The sequence below is a fragment of the Arachis hypogaea genome, chromosome 18 (genome assembly GCF_003086295.3).
Source record: "Arachis hypogaea cultivar Tifrunner chromosome 18, arahy.Tifrunner.gnm2.J5K5, whole genome shotgun sequence".
Lineage (NCBI taxonomy): Eukaryota > Viridiplantae > Streptophyta > Magnoliopsida > Fabales > Fabaceae > Arachis > Arachis hypogaea.
In genome coordinates this window covers 125,712,920-125,731,431 of record NC_092053.1, presented here as the reverse complement: position 1 = coordinate 125,731,431, position 18,512 = coordinate 125,712,920, and the positions used below count along the sequence as shown (strand labels likewise).

Genomic DNA, 18,512 nt, shown 5'->3' with positions numbered 1-18,512 from the left:
CAAAAAATGAGTACTTACAAAAGATATTCTAATACTGAAGTCAAAAATGTTTAAGAGGCATATAATAAAATGAATTCTATTATGACTATATACGGTGGCTATAATGACTATGCAAGTATTATTAAAATTAAACTCACACCTTTTTATACTTTGATAACACTTTTTTAAGTAACACTTTTTAAAAAGCGTTATTTAATAATAAAAAAAGTGTTTATTTTAATTTTAACAACATTTTTGAAACATCATAGCTATCGTAGTCACCGTAGCATAGTCATACTAGAATGACCCATATAATAATTCTATAAATATAGAATGTTAGATATGAAATAGAATTTATAAAGCTTATCATATCATCTTCTCCTTGAGATATAAAAATAAGTGTCTTTTTATAGGCATAGAATTGATGAATAAAATTGATATTATGACGGTTGGTCATTAAGTCGAAAATAATTATTATTAAGATCGTCCGTTACAAACTTAAAATTATGACAAATAAAACCAAGTTATGACTCATCATGTATAATAAAAATTGAGTTATAGTGTAACAGATCACAGTCCCAAGCTTTGTCCGTCGATCCAGGATAAGCTTAGAAAATAAAATGAGTTATAACTTGGTTTGATACGAGCTCTGTGGGACAAACTGAAAACTGTCATATGTCAATTGGTCCAATTATAAGAGTAACAACTAAGAGAATAAAAGAAAATTTTGCAAATATGGCTAAATCATTTGTTCAGGAGATGCATCAAGAATTGACCAAGACAATGGTTAACGATTATAGAAAGCCAAACACCTTACTATTTACAAATTACATTGAAAACTCTCGTTAGTCAAGTTTAATCATTTAGACATCACTTTATTAGTATTTATTTTAAGACTGTTAAATCTAGTAAACAATAATAATATTTTTGGTATCACAGACATGATTTTAGTTGGGTTGATAGTCCAAAAGTGCCCTTGATGAATTATTTAGTATTGCAAATTCAAGTCACTCTTCATTGGTGAAGTCCAAACAAAAAGAGCAATCAGCCCATTGTGTTGCTATTTGGACAAAATCATCAAGGCTCCTGACTAGTGGATCAAACCTATCTCCAACCATAACCGAATTCATTAGCATCATGAAAAACAAAAGGTAATAAGCTTCTGCTGATGCATAATTTGGGTAAATCAATGAAAGAAGAAAAGAGGTGCTTCACTTTTTTATTAAGCCCCAAATCAGAAGAAAGGAAAGCAAATTTTGGAAACTATATCAAATCAAATAGGAGCCGAAAGTAACTTGCTTAAGTTAAGATAAATAAGAAGAAAAAGGTATGATTGTAACACCCTACCACACTGAGCTTTACGCTTAAGTCGTAAAACAGAGGTGGTGTGGTATTACGACCTCTAAAATAAAATGTGTACATGTAATAGCAGAAAGATTATAATATACTAGGAGCCTTGAAGAATAGAGGAAATAAAAATCGCAAAATAAAAGCGCAACGCTCAAGAAACGAGTTAACTTGCGTGCTAAGAAAGCTATAGTTGTTAAGTGTAAAGTAACCCAAAACAGGAACAGAGAGTCAAAGATACAAAGTAACAAACTCCTAACTCAGCCTGCGAAGTCAAGACTGGCTGGAGAACACACACACACACAGATATATATATATACATACATATCCAAAACCCAAATGTACATAAACAAAATCCTGCCTCTCCATAAACCTCTAGGAGAATAAAAAAGAATGTGTTATGCGGAGAGAAAGCTAAGTACATATATATACATCTCTGTACAACAAAATAACCTAGTAACCACTTCACTTCAGGAGCCCAAACGCCTAACGAGATGCCTCTTGACCTGCATCTGAAAAATAACAACATAGTATGGAATGAGAACCGGAGGTTTTCAGTATGGTAAAGGTGCCGCACACATAATATATAAGGTCCTGGAAATGCCAGAGGCAATCCTAGAATACCGACACTCAGATTATAGAGCTTAAAGTATTAAAAAGAAGTCATAAGAGGTGGTTTTCTAAGAGTATCTAAGCCTAACCTAACTTAACCTTAAATCTAAGTCTCATTCTGCCATTCCTCCATACCTCCATCTCCGTCAGCATTTCACAGACAAATAAACATATAAAGGCAAGCACAAGAAGGTTACAAATACTGTAGGTAACAAATATACATTTAGCATGGCAAGTACACATAGGCACACCCAGTTAATGCACAAACAAGTAATTCAAGTAGTATACATATGATGCACGCTTGTCCTATGGCTGATGAAGCTCATCTGTCGGTTATCCAGCCAACCCGACAAGTCCGAAAACCTTAGACTGTCCCTCGACATGCATCCCAAAGAGTCTATGCATAGCTTTTTCTCAAATAATAAATATTGCTCAATGGGGGTTAACATTCCCAGGAATTTATAAGTGCTCGGTCACCCTTACGTCATAGGGTCAACAGAGTATCAAGTTTTCAACCTGGTACACATGGTGGCAAGCCACGGTACTTTACCCAGGAAATCTCGTATCTCAGATCATTTAATCATTCAAGCCAAGTATCATACATGATCATTCATTTAATTATCCAGCCAAGTATCATACATGATTATTCATAATATTTCATAATCAAATCATCACTTTTCAGCTTTACTTCATCTCCAAGTTATTCCCATTTCCTAACTTCATCTGATTATCAGGTTTAACACTATTATTTATGACTAAAGGAATGAAAATAGAGATTTAGATGTTTGAAATACAGTTTAAAATGTTAAAAATCATGTTTGCTGAAATAGGTGCCACGCGTACGCGTGGAAGTGTAAGAATTGCAACTCGCGCGTGCATCCTCTTGTCACGCATACGCGTGAACATGCTTATTGGTCCATCACGCGTACGCGTAGGGTTCCTCGCGCTCGCGCAGCCAAAATTTTATCCCATGCGTACGCGTGGACGTACGTTTCTTTAAAAAAAAAATTGACAGATCAACTAGAAAGCTACAAATCCATGGTAAATTAGCAGCAAAGTTACATATTCCACATCCAAACTTTCGACGGGCATAACTCAATCATTTTAAAACATTTTTTCTTCCGTTCTTCGAACGGCATAAACTTCACGAATTCAATTTTCATTTAAAACAAGTTAAAATCAATCTGGGGTTTCAGAAACCAAGTTATAGCCCGCCGAAGTTCGGCACAAAACCAAAATTTTGCAATTCTCTTCCAAAACTCATTTTCAATTCAAAGTTTCATTTTAAACACTTTCAAACCTTCCACTTCAACACCATATACCTTTCCTTATTACCATGACAATGACCACAATAATCATGTTTCAAATCATCAACAAATTCACCAAATCACCACTAATTCATCAAGCATCATCAACTATAAACTTACATTCTCAAATCCATAATCAACAAGCTATTCAATTCACACTTACACCAAACCAAACTAACTAATTTACAAGATGCTAAGCAATAATCATATACACATTCGTTCCAACCTATCCTATGGTCATCTAGCCTAAGTTTTCACAGAACATTATATATTAAATGCAAGAAACCTAAACCATACCTTGGTCGATTCCCACGTAACGATCAAGGCAATTTAATTAAAACAAACACAGCCCCTCGAAATCTAATAAACACTAGGCTCGGCTTCCTCCAAGTTCTAATATTCACAATTTTAAGCTCCAATTATTTATTCACAACCAAATACACATTCAAAACACATATATACCCAATTTAATATCCAAAACTCAAATTCAGTAAAATTAAAATAGAATTATGGTATCCTCACATTACCCAAGCTTCACATAAGCAAGAGTAAACGTTTTTCTCAAGCTAATTGGATCCTAAAACATCAAAGAGTAAAGAAATTCAATATCTCCACTTAATTTTCCAAAAATTGGGGAAGAAGAGGCTGAGGTGAAATAGCAGGCTACCTATGAAATTGTTCCAGTAGAAACATAGAACTCGACGCGGTGGTCGCGTGGCCGTAAACTGTAAGGCCCACATCGGTTGGGGAGGGGGAACGAAGCATGCCTTATAAGGGTGTGGATACCTCTCCCTAGCATGACGCATTTTGACGAGTGAGTGTGGGGGGCTTTGGCCATCATCCCTATCGTCAAAGGCAAAACCGTGAGGCCTTGTGTGCCAAAGCGGACAATATCGTGCTAGCGGGTGGTCTGGGCTGTTACAGATGGTATCAGAGCCAGAACCCAGATCGATGTGCCAGCGAGGGCGCTGGACTCCCTTAGGGGGGTGGATTGTAAGGCCCACATCGGTTGGGGAGGGGAACGAAGCATGCCTTATAAGGGTGTGGATACCTCTCCCTAGCATGACGCGTTTTGACGAGTAAGTGTGGGGGCTTTGGCCATCATCCCTATCGTCAAAGGCAAAACCGTGAGGCCTTGTGTGCCAAAGCAGACAATATCGTGCTAGCGGGTGGTCTGGGCTATTACATAAACGGTGCGGTGATCGGAGCTCGAACGGAGGAGTTACGGCGACTTGAATTTTGCCGTAGCGTTGGGGTTTCTTCCTTCTTCTCCCCTGCTGATGGCTTTCAGCATTTTGCTGAAATGGGGAAAAGAAAGGATTGTGCTCACTTAAATGAGATGAGCCAGTTGGGCCCACGGGCCCAGTTTGGATCCGGTTCAATCGGTTATGTCCGTTCGGTCCAATCTTGGTCCGTTTTCTTCGAAATTAGTGTCAAAATTCTCGTTTTGATGAGTTCTATCCTAATTTAATATAATATTCATATTTCTAGTCTTCTTTATTAAAGACTTATCTATTGACTAATTATTTACTAATTTAACGGGGTTTACAATGAGATTTTCTATTAACATACAAGTCAATTTCTTGGTGAATCCTATTTTTTTCTGCACATGCAATTTTGGTAACAAAAGGAAAATAGAGTTTACTTTCTTCTTTTATAAATCAATGGATAATAATAAAACTTGGGACTAAAGCATAAGATTAAGGATTTGAATTTGGCAAACTCATTAAGGAAGCAAGTTGCTGCTGCTCATCTCTCCTCTATTGTGTTTAACTTTGATATCTAATCCCTGATTTTCGGGTCTGATTGAAGAAAAAGAAAGGGGGACTTCAACTGGTTCAATATTCAAGGAGCTGACTTTGAAAAATAAGCCCTAGCTGTAGAAACAGTACTCAATACAAAAAGGAGAAATTAACTTCAATTTGGAAAGGAGAGTGAATAAAATATTTGAGTTTTATTGAGAGCTTCTCTACTGTTCTAGTTCAACGTTTTGGACAGTGTTTCTACATCAAAAGAATATTCTACAAAAATAAAGAGCTTCACATATACTACAAGAAAATAAGCTTTCTGCCACGCTTTAAAAGCGTGCCAAAAAGTGCAAAAAAGCGTGCCGATAGCTTTTCGCCACGCTTTTTGAGCTATCGGCATGCTTTTGAAAGGGTCACATCTGCCAGCGTGCCGGTTGCTCTATCGCCACGCTTTTGTGGATCTATCGGCACGCTTTTTTGTTGGCACGCTTTCATCTCTTGCCACGCTTAAAAAGCGTGGCCATAGGTCTTAACCTATAGGTATGCTTAAAAAGCGTACCAAAAAGTGCACATATCGCCATGCTTTTAAAACGTCCCAGAATGTTTACTTTAGGTACTCTTTAAAAGCGTGCCGATAGGAGAAGATATGGCTACACTTTTTAAACGTGCCAATAGGATAAACATATGGCTATGCTCCAAAAGTGTGGCTATTTATAAATACGAAAAGATACGGCTACGCTTAGAAAACGTGCCAATAGATGAGGATATGTGTACGCTTTTAAAGCGTGCCGGTTGCCAAGTTATGGCCACGCTTATTAAGCGTGCTTGTTGAGCCCAAAATTAAGATATAGCCACCCTTTTTAAGCGTGCCCATAAGTTTGGTCATAATTTTTTTTTCATTAATCTTCTTAATATTTCGTGCAAAATATATAATTTTAAAATCATTGACCAAAATAAAATTATTTATATTGAACTAATCCAACAAATATATAAACTTTTCCATAAAAAAAAGACATACATATAAAACTTGTCACCACAAAAGTAGGCTTTGATGACAAAGTACCAAAAAGTAAAGTCATAACAAGTAAATAAGAATTTCAATTCCAACAAGTGTCACATATCTACCTCTTTTATATACTTAGTTACAAAATATCAAATTTCATGAGTAGTGTGATCATCCATTATAAGCTTCATTGTTTTTATCACTGCCCTGCAGAATTTTAAATAATCTTGTGTTAGTGCATGTTATAAAGGCGACTTCAATTATGTCCAACAAATCCAATTCCAAATCCAAATTAATTAAACATGAAAATGGCAAGACAACTTTAATTAGGTCCCGCAATATTACATATTCAGCCATTAGAACAAAAAACACATATCAAATACAAAAGAAATAGTCCCTATACAAGGTCACAACCATATATGCTCCCCTTGGCACTTTTTTATCTAGCACCATTGATAACATACCTATATCCTAATTCAACAGATACTTTATTTGAATAGAAACTAAGAAAAATAGAAGGTCAACTCCTGCAATAAATTGAATTGAACACATATACTTATTTCATTCTATTTATCTACGAAAATTGAAAGAAATAGAAATAAGGTGGAAAACATGCCAAGGCCAACAAATAGCTGAGAAGATAAAGCATAGAAAACCACATCAACAAATAGATGAGAAGATAAAGCATAGAAACTTGCCAAGGCCATCAATGAGTAACATCCATATTAGCATATTGTTAGCCATGCATGTCATCCTCTTAAAAAAAATGAAGACTGTAGAACTAGAGCATATGTCACTCTAAAGATCAGGCTGAAGCTCGAGTAAATATTAGTGTTAGTTTCTTAAGTCCAGAAAAAGTGAAATTGTAATATATAGTAATTGCCTAGCCACAAGACAATATACGAAGAAGCTTCAAAATCACAGTTGGTAGCTTTTCACTTTTTTCTATTTCCAATTTCTAATGATCAAATCAAACAATTAACACAAGCTTCAACTAGACAAAAGCGGTGGTCTTCCTTCAATATACATACAATATCACATGATCACGTGGAAGTTATCAACTTATGGGTTGTGTAGTCTTTATAATAACTCAAGTGTTGTTGTAGCAATTCAAATCAGCTACCTTTAACAGCCTGGTGCAAGACACAACATTTTTATAATCATCCACTCATAGCTAAACATAAATCAACAGTACATATTCAGCCAGAAACATAAATTCAACATGAAAAATAAAATTCTATAATCTAAATCAAGGGAATGACAATCATACGAGGTTGGGATAGTTACTTACATCATCAGTTGGTAGAATGTGAGTTCCTTCGGAGGAGTGACAATAATACGAGGTTAGGACAATAATACTACTTGAGGCATCCAAAGGAGAATTTTGGGCTGCTTGTACTAAGGCTGCTACCTCTTCGTCACTCATTCCAGGATTAAGTTGGTGCAACATCACCTTTAATAGACCACAAACACCGTCCATCTTCTTTTCTAATGATAAGATCTAATCATTGTATTCAACCTTCACTTGGCGAATCTTCTCATCCTTTCTAAGAGAGCTTCTTGTAACTGAAGTCCTATAACAACGAACTCGATCTGGTTGGTCCTTTCCTAGCACTGCTACAAATGCATCCTCATAATTTTCTCCTGCCTCTATGCGGCTTTGAAGTTCATTCTACCAAAAGTAACAACAACAAAAAAATTACAAAGTCACATTAACTTAATATAAATACAAATCTATCTAGCATTTATATTGTACAAATCCAAATACAAATACAAAACAACTCACAATTGTTGTTTGTGTTTTAGCATAAATTTTTTTTTTCCATTTTTACTGGTGCGAGTTGCTGCGAAAACTTCAACCCTTGATGGATCTTCATTGTTCTCTTTAGAGTCACGCTAGAGTATGAAGAGAAAAATTTACAGGAAACATACTAACTAGACAATATAACATGGATATAAAGAAGAAATCACAAAAAAATAAGTTGTTACCAGCTGCTTGCGCACTATTGCAAAATTTGTGGATCCCATTCGGTGTGGACATGTTTGCTTTGACTTATTTTCAGTATTCTTAACAGACATAGCCTAAAAGGCATATATGTAAGGTAAAAGGCATATATGTGAGGCATTAAAAAAGTAAAAGAGAAAAAAAAGGCAAAGAGAAGTATTTGAAGAGAAAAGCCAAGATTTATTTCATTTTTCTTTTGATTGTATTTCTGTTTTGTATCTTGTATTTGAGATAAATTATTTACTAAGTTGGGTGAGCACTTAGTGTGTTGTGAGTCTAGGGAGTAAACATAGCCAAGTCAAACTTAGGTAGAAGTTTGATTTGTCCCTAATGGGATTAGGTTGAATCCTTGGAAATTGGTGTTTGTAACATTTGAAAAGATAGTGAAATTTCTACCACAAACTGGATATAGGTTACATGGCACAAGGTAACTAAACCAGGATATATGGCTGTGTCATCTTCTTCTTTCCTGTTCTGTTTCTGTTATCGAACTTTATGAGACAAAATAAAATTGTCTCCTGCATAATTAATCTCGCAGACTAAACAGAAGCAATATTTATATTACTGATTTGAAGATTAATTAATCACAATTAAAGAAAGGTCCTAAATTCAACCTCTCTTTTTTTAGGCCATCAAGAACCTTTAAAGATTTATTTTATATTTATTTTATTTTATTTTGGACCTAATTATGATTTTCCTTTAGGCCATCAAGAACCTTTAAAGGTTGATCTTCCTTCCAGATTCCACCCGTGCCTCTTTGCTCTCATTTTTCGATCTGTTTCTGACGCTTTGTTCGTCACCTTCGGCATCATTGTGATATTCTCTTCGTCCGCTTTCCAACGCCGCTGACATCGCCACCAGACGCCGCCAGACGCGCCGCCATACGCCACTCAAAGTTGCCTGTCTGGTTGCAGGCGTTCTCCTTCCAGAAGCATCCGTCGCCGTTGGATCAGCGACCTAGATCAACGGCTCAGCAACGTGCCACATGTCAGCCAGAAGGGAGACGGACCGTGATCGACCCGCGCGCCCGACCCGACCTGATTTTCAACCCGCGTTCCACCTCGCGCCCAATCAACCGCTGACGTGTCTTGCGTCCCCAATCACTCCGTACCACGTGTCATTGCTGTTGACGTGGCATCTGACGTGGCAGACAGTGGGACCTTTTCTAAGGTTTTTTGGTGAGCTCTTTCCGATTCCGGCCTCGGATTTCTCATTTTCTGCTCTGAAATTGCAGTTTTTCTCTCCTCTCCTTAATTTGTGTGTCTACTATTATGGAAACATCAGCTGTTTTTGCTGCCACAGATAGGCAGGGTACTTTTTGTCGAAACTGTAACCGCTCCGGGCACCTCTTCTCCGACTGTCCTTCTATTGAATGTCGCACATGCCACAAAAAGGGTCACATTAGCTACCATTGTGCATAGCTGTTCTGCCGTTACTGCAGGCTCTCGGGACATTTAATTACTGCCTGCCCCACTCGCCCACCACGTCCTGATCCACTCAACCCATCTCCTGTCTCTCTATCTGATATTGCATCTCTTCTTCAGCGTCTTCTCTCCGTTTCTGGTAATACCCCTGCTGCTTTTTCGACCCTTCCAGGTAATTCTAAATGGTACTTTGACTCGGGTTGCTTTAATTACATGTCTCTGTTGCGTAATATTTTTTCATCCCTGTCTACCACTACAAATGGACCTTCTGTCAATACTGCAAATGGCTCCCTCCTGCACGCAACACACAAGGATTCTATATCCCAGTCAACTCTTAATCTTCCTGATACTTTTTATATTCCCAAATTAAACTTTAATCTTATTTCTGTTGGTCAACTTGTTGATCTGGGTTTTGAAGTCACTTTTTCCGTTTCTGGTTGTCATGTACAGGATCCTCGAATGGGACAAATCATCGGGACTGGACGTAAGGTCGGAAGGTTGTTTGAACTCAAGAATCTTCATATTCCTCCTGTACCAAATCTCTGTGCTGCTTCTTCTCCCTCTACCCTTCACTTATGGCATCAACGTCTTGCCCACACCTCCTTAGGAAAACTACGTCCTCTTGTGTCTCAGGGTGTTTTAGGTCAGGTTCCAAACGAATCTTTTGATTGCATTTCTTGCCAAACTGCCAAACAACCTGCTTTATCTTTTCACAATAATTCATCTCTTGCTTGCTCTCCTTTTGATCTCATTCACTCTAATGTTTGGGGCCCCGCTCCCACTGCCTCCATGGGTGGAGCTCGATACTTTGTCGTTTTCATTGATGATTACTCCTGTTTTACTTGGGTTTATTTGATGACTAATCGCCATGAGTTACCTCAGATCTATATCAACTTTGTTACTATGATTAAAACTCAGTTTTCCAAAGTCATTAAGATTTTCCGACGTGATAATGCTATGGAATACCGTGATTCAAAACTCTTAACCTTTCTTGCAGAACAGGGTACTTTGTTTAAGTTTTCTTGTCCTGGTACGTCTCAGCAAAATGGTAGAGCTGAACGCAAACACCATCACATTCTTGACTCCGTTCGTGCAATGCTCCTTTCTTCTTCGTGTCCTGAGCGTGCTTGGGGTGAAGCTGTTCTTACTGCTGTTCATGTTATCAATAGACTTCATTCTTCTGTTCTTGGTAATGTTACTCCCTTTGAGCGTCTTTATCATACCTCCCCAGATTATAATTCTCTTCGAGTTTTCGGTTGTGTATGTTTTGTTCTTCTTCAGCCTCATAAACATAGTAAACTTGAACCTCGGGCTCTTATGTGTTGTTTTCTTGGTTATGGCACTGAACACAAGGGTTATCGTTGTTGGGATCCTCTCTCTAAATGTATTCGTATATCTCGTCATGTTGTCTTCTGAGAGCATCACATGTTTTCTCGGTTCTCATCCTTTGAGTCCATTCCTACTACTCAGTCACCTTTGTTTACTAACCCCAATGTTGATCTTTTCCCTAGTGATGATTCTACAGATTCTATCTCGAGTGACCCTCCACAGCCTCCTGTTCTTCCGCCTTCTCCATCTCCCGATGATTCCAGACCGGACGATGATTCTGCTCCTACCGTCATGCCTCCTCCTCCCGCTCGTTCTTCTAGGGTAAGGAATCTACCTCCTCATCTTCTTGATTATCATTGTTTTTCTACTATCATTCATCAACATGAACCTAAGTCATTCAGAGAAGCCTCCACAAACCCAAATTGACAACAAGCAATGCAGAAAGAAATACAGGCACTTGAAAAAGCACACACTTGGGATTTGGTTGATCCTTTTTCTGATCAGAAAGTTGTGGGCAGTAGATGGGTATACAAGATCAAGACTCACTCTGATGGTTCTATTGACCGTTATAAGGCCCGCTTGGTTGCTCAAGGTTGTACGCAAGAGTATGGTATTGATTATGAAGAGACTTTTGCTCATGTCGCTCGTCTTACATCTATTAGAGCTCTTCTTGCCATTGTCGCGGTTAAAAAATGGTCTCTCAGTCAGATGGATGTGAAGAATGCATTTCTTAATGGGGATTTGAAAAAGAAAGTCTATATGAAACCACCTCCGGGATATCCTTGTCCTTCTAGTAAGGTTTGTCTCCTTCGCAAGGCACTTTATGGACTTTAGCAAGCTCCTCGTGAATGGTTTGACAAGTTCAGCACTACCATATGCAGTCTTGATTTCACTTCTATCCCTCATGAGAATGCCCTCTTCATTCGTAAAAGCAAACGTGGAGTTGTTCTTCTACTTTTGTATGTTGATGACATGATCATTACTAGAGATGATGTTGATGGTATCTCTGATCTCAAGGCCTCACTTTACCGTACCTTTGAGATGAAAGATCTTGGTTCTCTCAGCTATTTTCTTGGTCTCGAGGTCATCTCCATCGGTGATGGCATCTATCTTTCTCAGGCTAAGTATGCTTCAGATCTTCTTGCTCGCGCTGGGATTATAGATAGTCGCACTGAGTCTACTCCTCTTGAGCCTAATGTTCGATTTACCCCTATGGATGGCACTATTTTGGATAACTCAACTCTCTATCGACAGTTAGTTGGAGGTCTGGTCTACTTGACTGTCACCCGACTAGACATCGCCTATCCGGTTCATGTACTTAGCCAGTTCTTGTCAGCTCCTTGTACTACTCACTATGCGGCAGTTCTTCGCATTCTTCGCTACATCAAAGGCACTCTATTTCATGGCCTTTATTTTTCTGCCCATTCCTCTTTGTCTCTTCAGGCTTACTCCGATGCTGATTGGGCTGGTGATCCCACTGATCGTCATTCTACTACTGGTTACTGTTTGTTTCTTGGCGACGCTCTCATTTCTTGGCGTGCTAAGAAGCAAACGTTCACTACTCGCTCAAGCACAGAAGCTGAATATTGAGCCTTCGCTAACGCCACTGCTGAGGTTATCTCGGTTCGTTGGCTTCTCGAAGATCTGGGTGCTCCTCAGTCGTCTCCTACTGATGTCTTTTGTGATAACTGCAGTGCTATTCAGATTGTGCATAATGATGTGTTTCATGAACGCACCAAACACATTGAAATTGACTGTCACTTTGTTCGGCAACGTATCCTCATTGATGCTGTTCGTCTCATTGCTGTTGAAACACTGGATCAAACTGCTGATATCTTTACAAAAGCTCATTACCCGACTCGTTTCCGGACTTTGTTATCCAAACTCAAGCTGGTGTCCTTAGCTCCCACTTGAGTTTGAGGGGGGATGTTAGAGAATCATTAGAATCAATTTAGATCAATTAGTATCGTTTATATTCATATAGCATATCTGTATATTAATTGTAGGATTTTATGCCTTTATTACTTTGATTCATTTAGCACCTATAAATACCCCTTGTATATTGAACTTTTCATAACCTGAATAATACACAAAACACTTTCTCCAATTTAGTCTCTTGTTTCTAACATATTAGAATTGAATAATTCGTTTTTGTAAAGTTTATACTTTAAGAACTCTACATGAGACCATATATATTTTTGAAGAAGTTTTACATTATTCCAAAATGTTTGATTTTGCTGAATATCTTTTTTTGAAACATTAAAGTATTTATTGGTACTCACTTATTTTAAAATTGTGAAATATATTTGAAATTTTTTTTATTGAGAAAGTGTGATTGGAAAAGATTTCTGATGAGAAAGAATTATCTGATTTGATTTGATTTGATATCTTATATATTAGAAATATCAAAGATTTGTTGTATTTGAAATTATATATTTTGAATTGGTTTGGGAGGCTCGTATTAGAAAACCATAGTTAACGGCGGTTATGACGTTAACTTAGATGCATCTAACTCAGACTCTAGCTAGCAGGGGTGTTGCTAGCCTAACGTGTAGGCTACATGTTAGATCTGTTATTCTGTTAGGACACACAAGAGGAAATGGCTACCCATAGAGGTGGAGCCGCCCAGGTGTGAACTTTTGATTTGATTTCTATATGAGAACTCCCTTATTGATTCACTTATTGTTATCAACTATTATTTTCTAATTAAAATTACTTTGATAATAGTATTTATATGGTCTTATGTCGATTATAGATGTATTGTCTAGTCACTGAGTTGCAAAACTCACCCTATTTTTCTAAAAATATTTTTCAGGAGTAAATATTTAATTATGTGAGCCTTTCGATTCAAGAGTAATGATCTGCAATGGGTATCTGTTCTTTGTTGAGTTCTTAGACGTTATCTGCTCCATATGTCACAGGTAGGATGCAATCATATTTATTTTTTTTTAAATATGTAATGATTCATTTTAGAAACTGTAAATTTATTTTAAATATTTGTAATTTTTTTTATTCAACTTATATTTGAGTCGGTTAGGCTTGCTTGGGGATTATTTTCCTGAGCACCGGTCATGGTTCATTTTCGACCGTGACATTCCGCTTGATTGCTTGAGGCTGACTTCATAAAATTTGACCTCGAGAAGGGGCACAATTGATAAAGCAACGAAATCTGATGGCTATAAAGATGATCTAATACTAGTAAACAAGTTGTACTTAACACAAGTTATGAAGTCCTAAAAACAGTTTGGATTTAAACGAGTTGTATGAAATCAGATCAAGAAATAGTCACGTTTTAATTAAACGATTTGAAATGAAACAAATCATAAAACCTTAAAACTACTCATATTAAACGAGCTAGACGAGGTTATACTCAGAAATAATTACGAGTTTTGAAATAAACAGTTTGTATCAAAATAAGTCATACAAAATCAAAACTATAAGTTTCAAAAATGATTTGTATTAAAACAAGTCATTAAGCTGCAAAACAACTCGAACTAAGCGCGTTGCATAAAATCTGATTAAGAAATAATCATGTCTCAAAATAAGTGATTTGTACCAAAAACAAAGTCGTGCAATAAATCTACAATCTTCAAAATAACTCGGTATAGAACGAGTTGTACAAATTAGTTCTAGAAAAAAGATTTGGCGAAAAACAAGTCGTATAAAGAGAGCAAACATAAAAACAACTTGTAATATCATATTACAAAACGATAAAGTAACAACTACACTACAACAAAATGATAGCACACAAATGGTTATGAAGTAACGTTATGAAAACGCTACATAATCTAAATCATGTTAAGTCGACCGACTTTCTTGGCTTCAGACCTCCAAACTACTAAACAACTTCTCCACAGCTCAACATTTCGACTTGGTCATCTAATTGCTCAAGCTCGACTTTGTAAAGCTTGACCTCGAGCAAAGGGCACTGTTCATGTACTGGCCCACAATTTAGTTAGGCCCAAAATGAATAAAACCCAATCTACAGACATCGTTCCGATCTACCCCTACCCGACCTCATAGAGGTCGAAGACAGTGACATGAGTTCAGTCACACTTATTTAAATAAGTAACTAACTTCTAAGATATCTCTTACTAATCTAGAAGGGAGATCTCAACAACTCCCTAACAAAAAGGAACGGTTATCTACCCTCAAAGGTGGGACTACTCTAAAAGGTGGTTATCTATTCTACTATAAATATAATGACATTCTCAAGTATATTCAAATCTCAATCTACTAAAACCTGCTTAAAACCCTTGCTAACTTAAGAATTGAAGTTTCTTGCAGGTATCACCCCCCACCTCCTCCAGAGAAACTCGGACGGCGGTACCTCGACACCAATACAAGTTGGACGTGAGTCTAGACCCAAAAACAACCCAATTTCAAGTAACCATTGGAACAGTTACTATTAGAAGTGTTATATATTATGTTTTTTTAATATATTATGTAATTATATATTCTATTTTTTATTAATATATATAATTTAAAATATTTAATTAAATATTATTATATAATTATTTAATTTTTATTTTTATTTTATATTTATTTTTTAATTATATAAAATTATTAAAATAAATATTAAAATTTTATTTTCAAGTTTTAAATTAAAAAATTTAACTCTAGAATCAATTAATTTTAATTAATGAAACGCATAAAATTTGTTTACTATACATATCATAAGGGTACTAATACTTTGTGATTTTATATCCTACCTTAGTAATCCACTTTGTGTCTTACTGTCTTTTCTAATTCAAAAATAAATAAATAATTGTAAAATAACTTAGAGTAAGATTCGTTTGCTCCATATGCAATCATCTTCACATGGCATATCAGCAGAGAATGACGGTCATTGAGTGTGAGACTGACTCAACAGTCAACAGATGCATTTTATTTTGTGAACTACTATAAAATCCCAGATGAGCATGAGGAGAGGGATTTAGTTAAGAAGATTTTTTATTTGAGGCTGAAGAATACTTCGGTAATTCGGTTCTCCCTAATTCAGCGGGACGCCAATCGAATTGCAGATGCAATGGGATTGCCTCTGATTGTATCCCTGCCCTATTTTCTTTGCGTCTTTTCTCTTTCTTCTTTTTTCTTGCTTTTAGTTCCACGACATCAAAAAAAAATTCACGCAGTAAACACCAAAGAACAATCTCATCCACACAAAAAAACACCAATAAGTCTAAAAATGTACTCTCAACCAAACAAACAAATTTAGGAAGGAAAAAAAAAAGGCTAAAAGTAGTTCAGTTTCCGAAAGATTTGAGCAGAAATTCGAAAGCTTCTGGAACCTTGTTATATCTGTCCAATTCCATTTCCCATTCGTCTAAGCTACGGTCCTTCAATCTAGAGCCCAGTTTTTTTAAGGCCAAAGGAATACCCTTTGCAATACTTAGTGCTTGAGGAACAAGATTTGCAAAGTTTTGTGCCGGTTCGCTATCATCGAAGGCATACCAACAAAAGAGTTTGCGAGAGTCATCATCACTTAGCTCTGTCATTTGATATCTCTTAATTTTAACACGATGTCTATTCAACAAAGTTGCATCCCTTGTTGTTATAATAATTTTACTGCCAGGACCAAACCAATCACACCCCCCAGCCAGGGATTTCAACTGTTCTATTTTATCAACACCATCCAACACTAAAAGAACCTTTTTAACACTAAGTTTGCGTTTGATTTCTCTGCCTCCACCATCTGTATCGCCCTTCCTGCTCTCTCGATTCTCGCCCATCTCAGACAACAACGTCGACTGGAGATCTTCCACTTTTGGCTTATCTCTGATGTTGGATATAAAACTTGCAGCAATATATTGGTTGTTAATCACGTTGTTATAAATATACGCAGCAAATGTGGTTTTGCCTATGCCAGGAGGTCCACAAATTGCTACCATTTGAACCGCATCATTGTTGCCTATATCTAGATGCGATTTCACCTCCTCAAAACGAGAATCTAATCCAACTACGTCTTTCATTTGTAAACGCAAAGGAGGCAATCTAGCAGAGACGCCTTTAACAATCATACTGATAAGTTCAGTTTCATACCTGCAATTTCATAATAATATATGAAAAATAATTACAAGTCCTAAATTATCCTCCAAATTTTTAAATTAAAGAAGTTTTGAATTTTGTATTTTTTTTTTAAATTAACATATAAATTTAAACACTTTACTCTTTTAAGTATTAAGAGAATAATTAGTTAGGCAAATGAATTAAGAATCACAATCATTTAGTATATAGTCTTTTAATAAAAAGTTTTCCACCAATTCGAAAACTTTGACTCACATTATAAACACAAATTTAAGTGACGTTTTTTATTTACGAAAATTTATTTGATCCATTTAATTAACCAAAACAAACATTATTAATAGGATAATAAATTGACCAATAATATTGCAAAAATAATAACCTAGAATCACTTTATTTAATTTAGCATTTATAATTTCATATATATAGTATTTATTATTCATAATTTTTTTTTTAAGTTAGGAATTAGATTTGAACCCAAACCTTCTAAATAAAAATAGGAAAATTATACCCTTTGAGTTAGAGTTGATTGGCTTATAATTTATAATTATTACATCTAATATTATTCAACTATTTCATCAGTAATTAATAAACATAAGAAAAACTTAGAGTAATTTGTATAGTCTCCCATACATTTTTGATAAATTAACAAGAAGTAAAGCCATTGGTAGTTGACTAGTTGGTTTCGGGTGAAAGGTAGAAGCAAATTAAACTTACTTTTTGTCGCAATTTAATGCAATGAGGTCGCATACTCTAGACAAAGCAGACCGCCATGTTTTGATCTTGTCCGATTCTTCTCCCAATCGCAATCTCTCTTTATGTTGAGTAATGGCTTTGCCATATGCCGTATCTTCCTTCTGCCAACGTACATTTGCAGCTATCACGCCGTCATAGAAAAGTCCCACAACCTGCATCGTTTTTTTGTCATAACACTCCATGATCTTCGCAACTTCATCGAGGCACCTTGTGGAAAATGGAAAGTCTTTACACAGCACAATCACTGATATTCTGGATCTTTCGATTTTCTCGATAAGATCCGGATTGGTTTCTTCCTCTTCCGTCGTCGATTCTTCCTTGTCGTCGTCTTTGAAGGTTTTGATATCTATGCAGTCCAAAGCTTTATAGAGATGATCAATGAACGCGCGGTGGACTCCGCGTCGAAAGCTCAGAAAAACATCATACGTGTAGTCAAAGGATGCTACGCCATGATTTGCCATTACTATACACAACAAAAGAATATTAATGATTTAGTATGTGTTTAAATTGGTGTTTTGTTAAACTGAAATTTGAATGGATTTGATTTTGTAAAATTAATTTTGAATAGAAGTGAGTTATTACACCATGATTTTGGTTCAGAAAGTTTTCACATGTGACGGGGAAATTTCCTTATATTGATGAAGTCGCAGTCTAAGAAGATGGGGAAAAGGTGTTCCTCCGATCCGTCAAAGTTTTCAAGAAAGACTTTCATTTATTCCAAAGTCTTTTTTTTTTTAATAATTGGTGTCACGTTCACACAGGCACAGCCGTAGACTAAAGTTTAAATGTTTAATAATCCGCCATAGTTTCGAAAATCACAATTGGCTCGTTTCAAATTATTACTTTTCAAAAGGATTCTTTAAAGGATAAGTATGTTGAATTCTTTTACAATTTTTAATTTTCTTTTCGTATGAATATTTATTTAACTCGAGAGTAAATCACCAAAAGTGTTTTATAATGATAAAAATACTTTAAAAT

The 18,512-nt window shown here is 36.2% G+C and overlaps 1 protein-coding gene across 2 annotated transcripts; it reads right to left on the bottom strand.

The window, feature by feature from the left end:
* Nucleotides 1–15,889: 15,889 nt before the first annotated feature.
* LOC112772873 (TMV resistance protein N) lies at nucleotides 15,890–18,237 on the bottom strand. 2 transcript variants are annotated; one of them, XM_025817880.3, is made up of 3 exons: nucleotides 18,119–18,218; nucleotides 17,496–17,997; nucleotides 15,890–16,796 (listed from the first exon to the last, which is right to left on the bottom strand). In XM_025817880.3, exons 2-3 carry the CDS (start codon nucleotides 17,993–17,995, stop codon nucleotides 16,001–16,003), a joined length of 1,296 nt encoding a protein of 431 aa, XP_025673665.1. In that variant the 5' UTR covers nucleotides 17,996–17,997; nucleotides 18,119–18,218; the 3' UTR covers nucleotides 15,890–16,000. The 2 variants fall into 2 exon arrangements, with proteins under 2 accessions (XP_025673665.1, XP_025673666.1); XM_025817881.3 differs by having other exon boundaries at nucleotides 17,496–18,237.
* Between the last annotated feature and the right edge of the window lie 275 nt (nucleotides 18,238–18,512).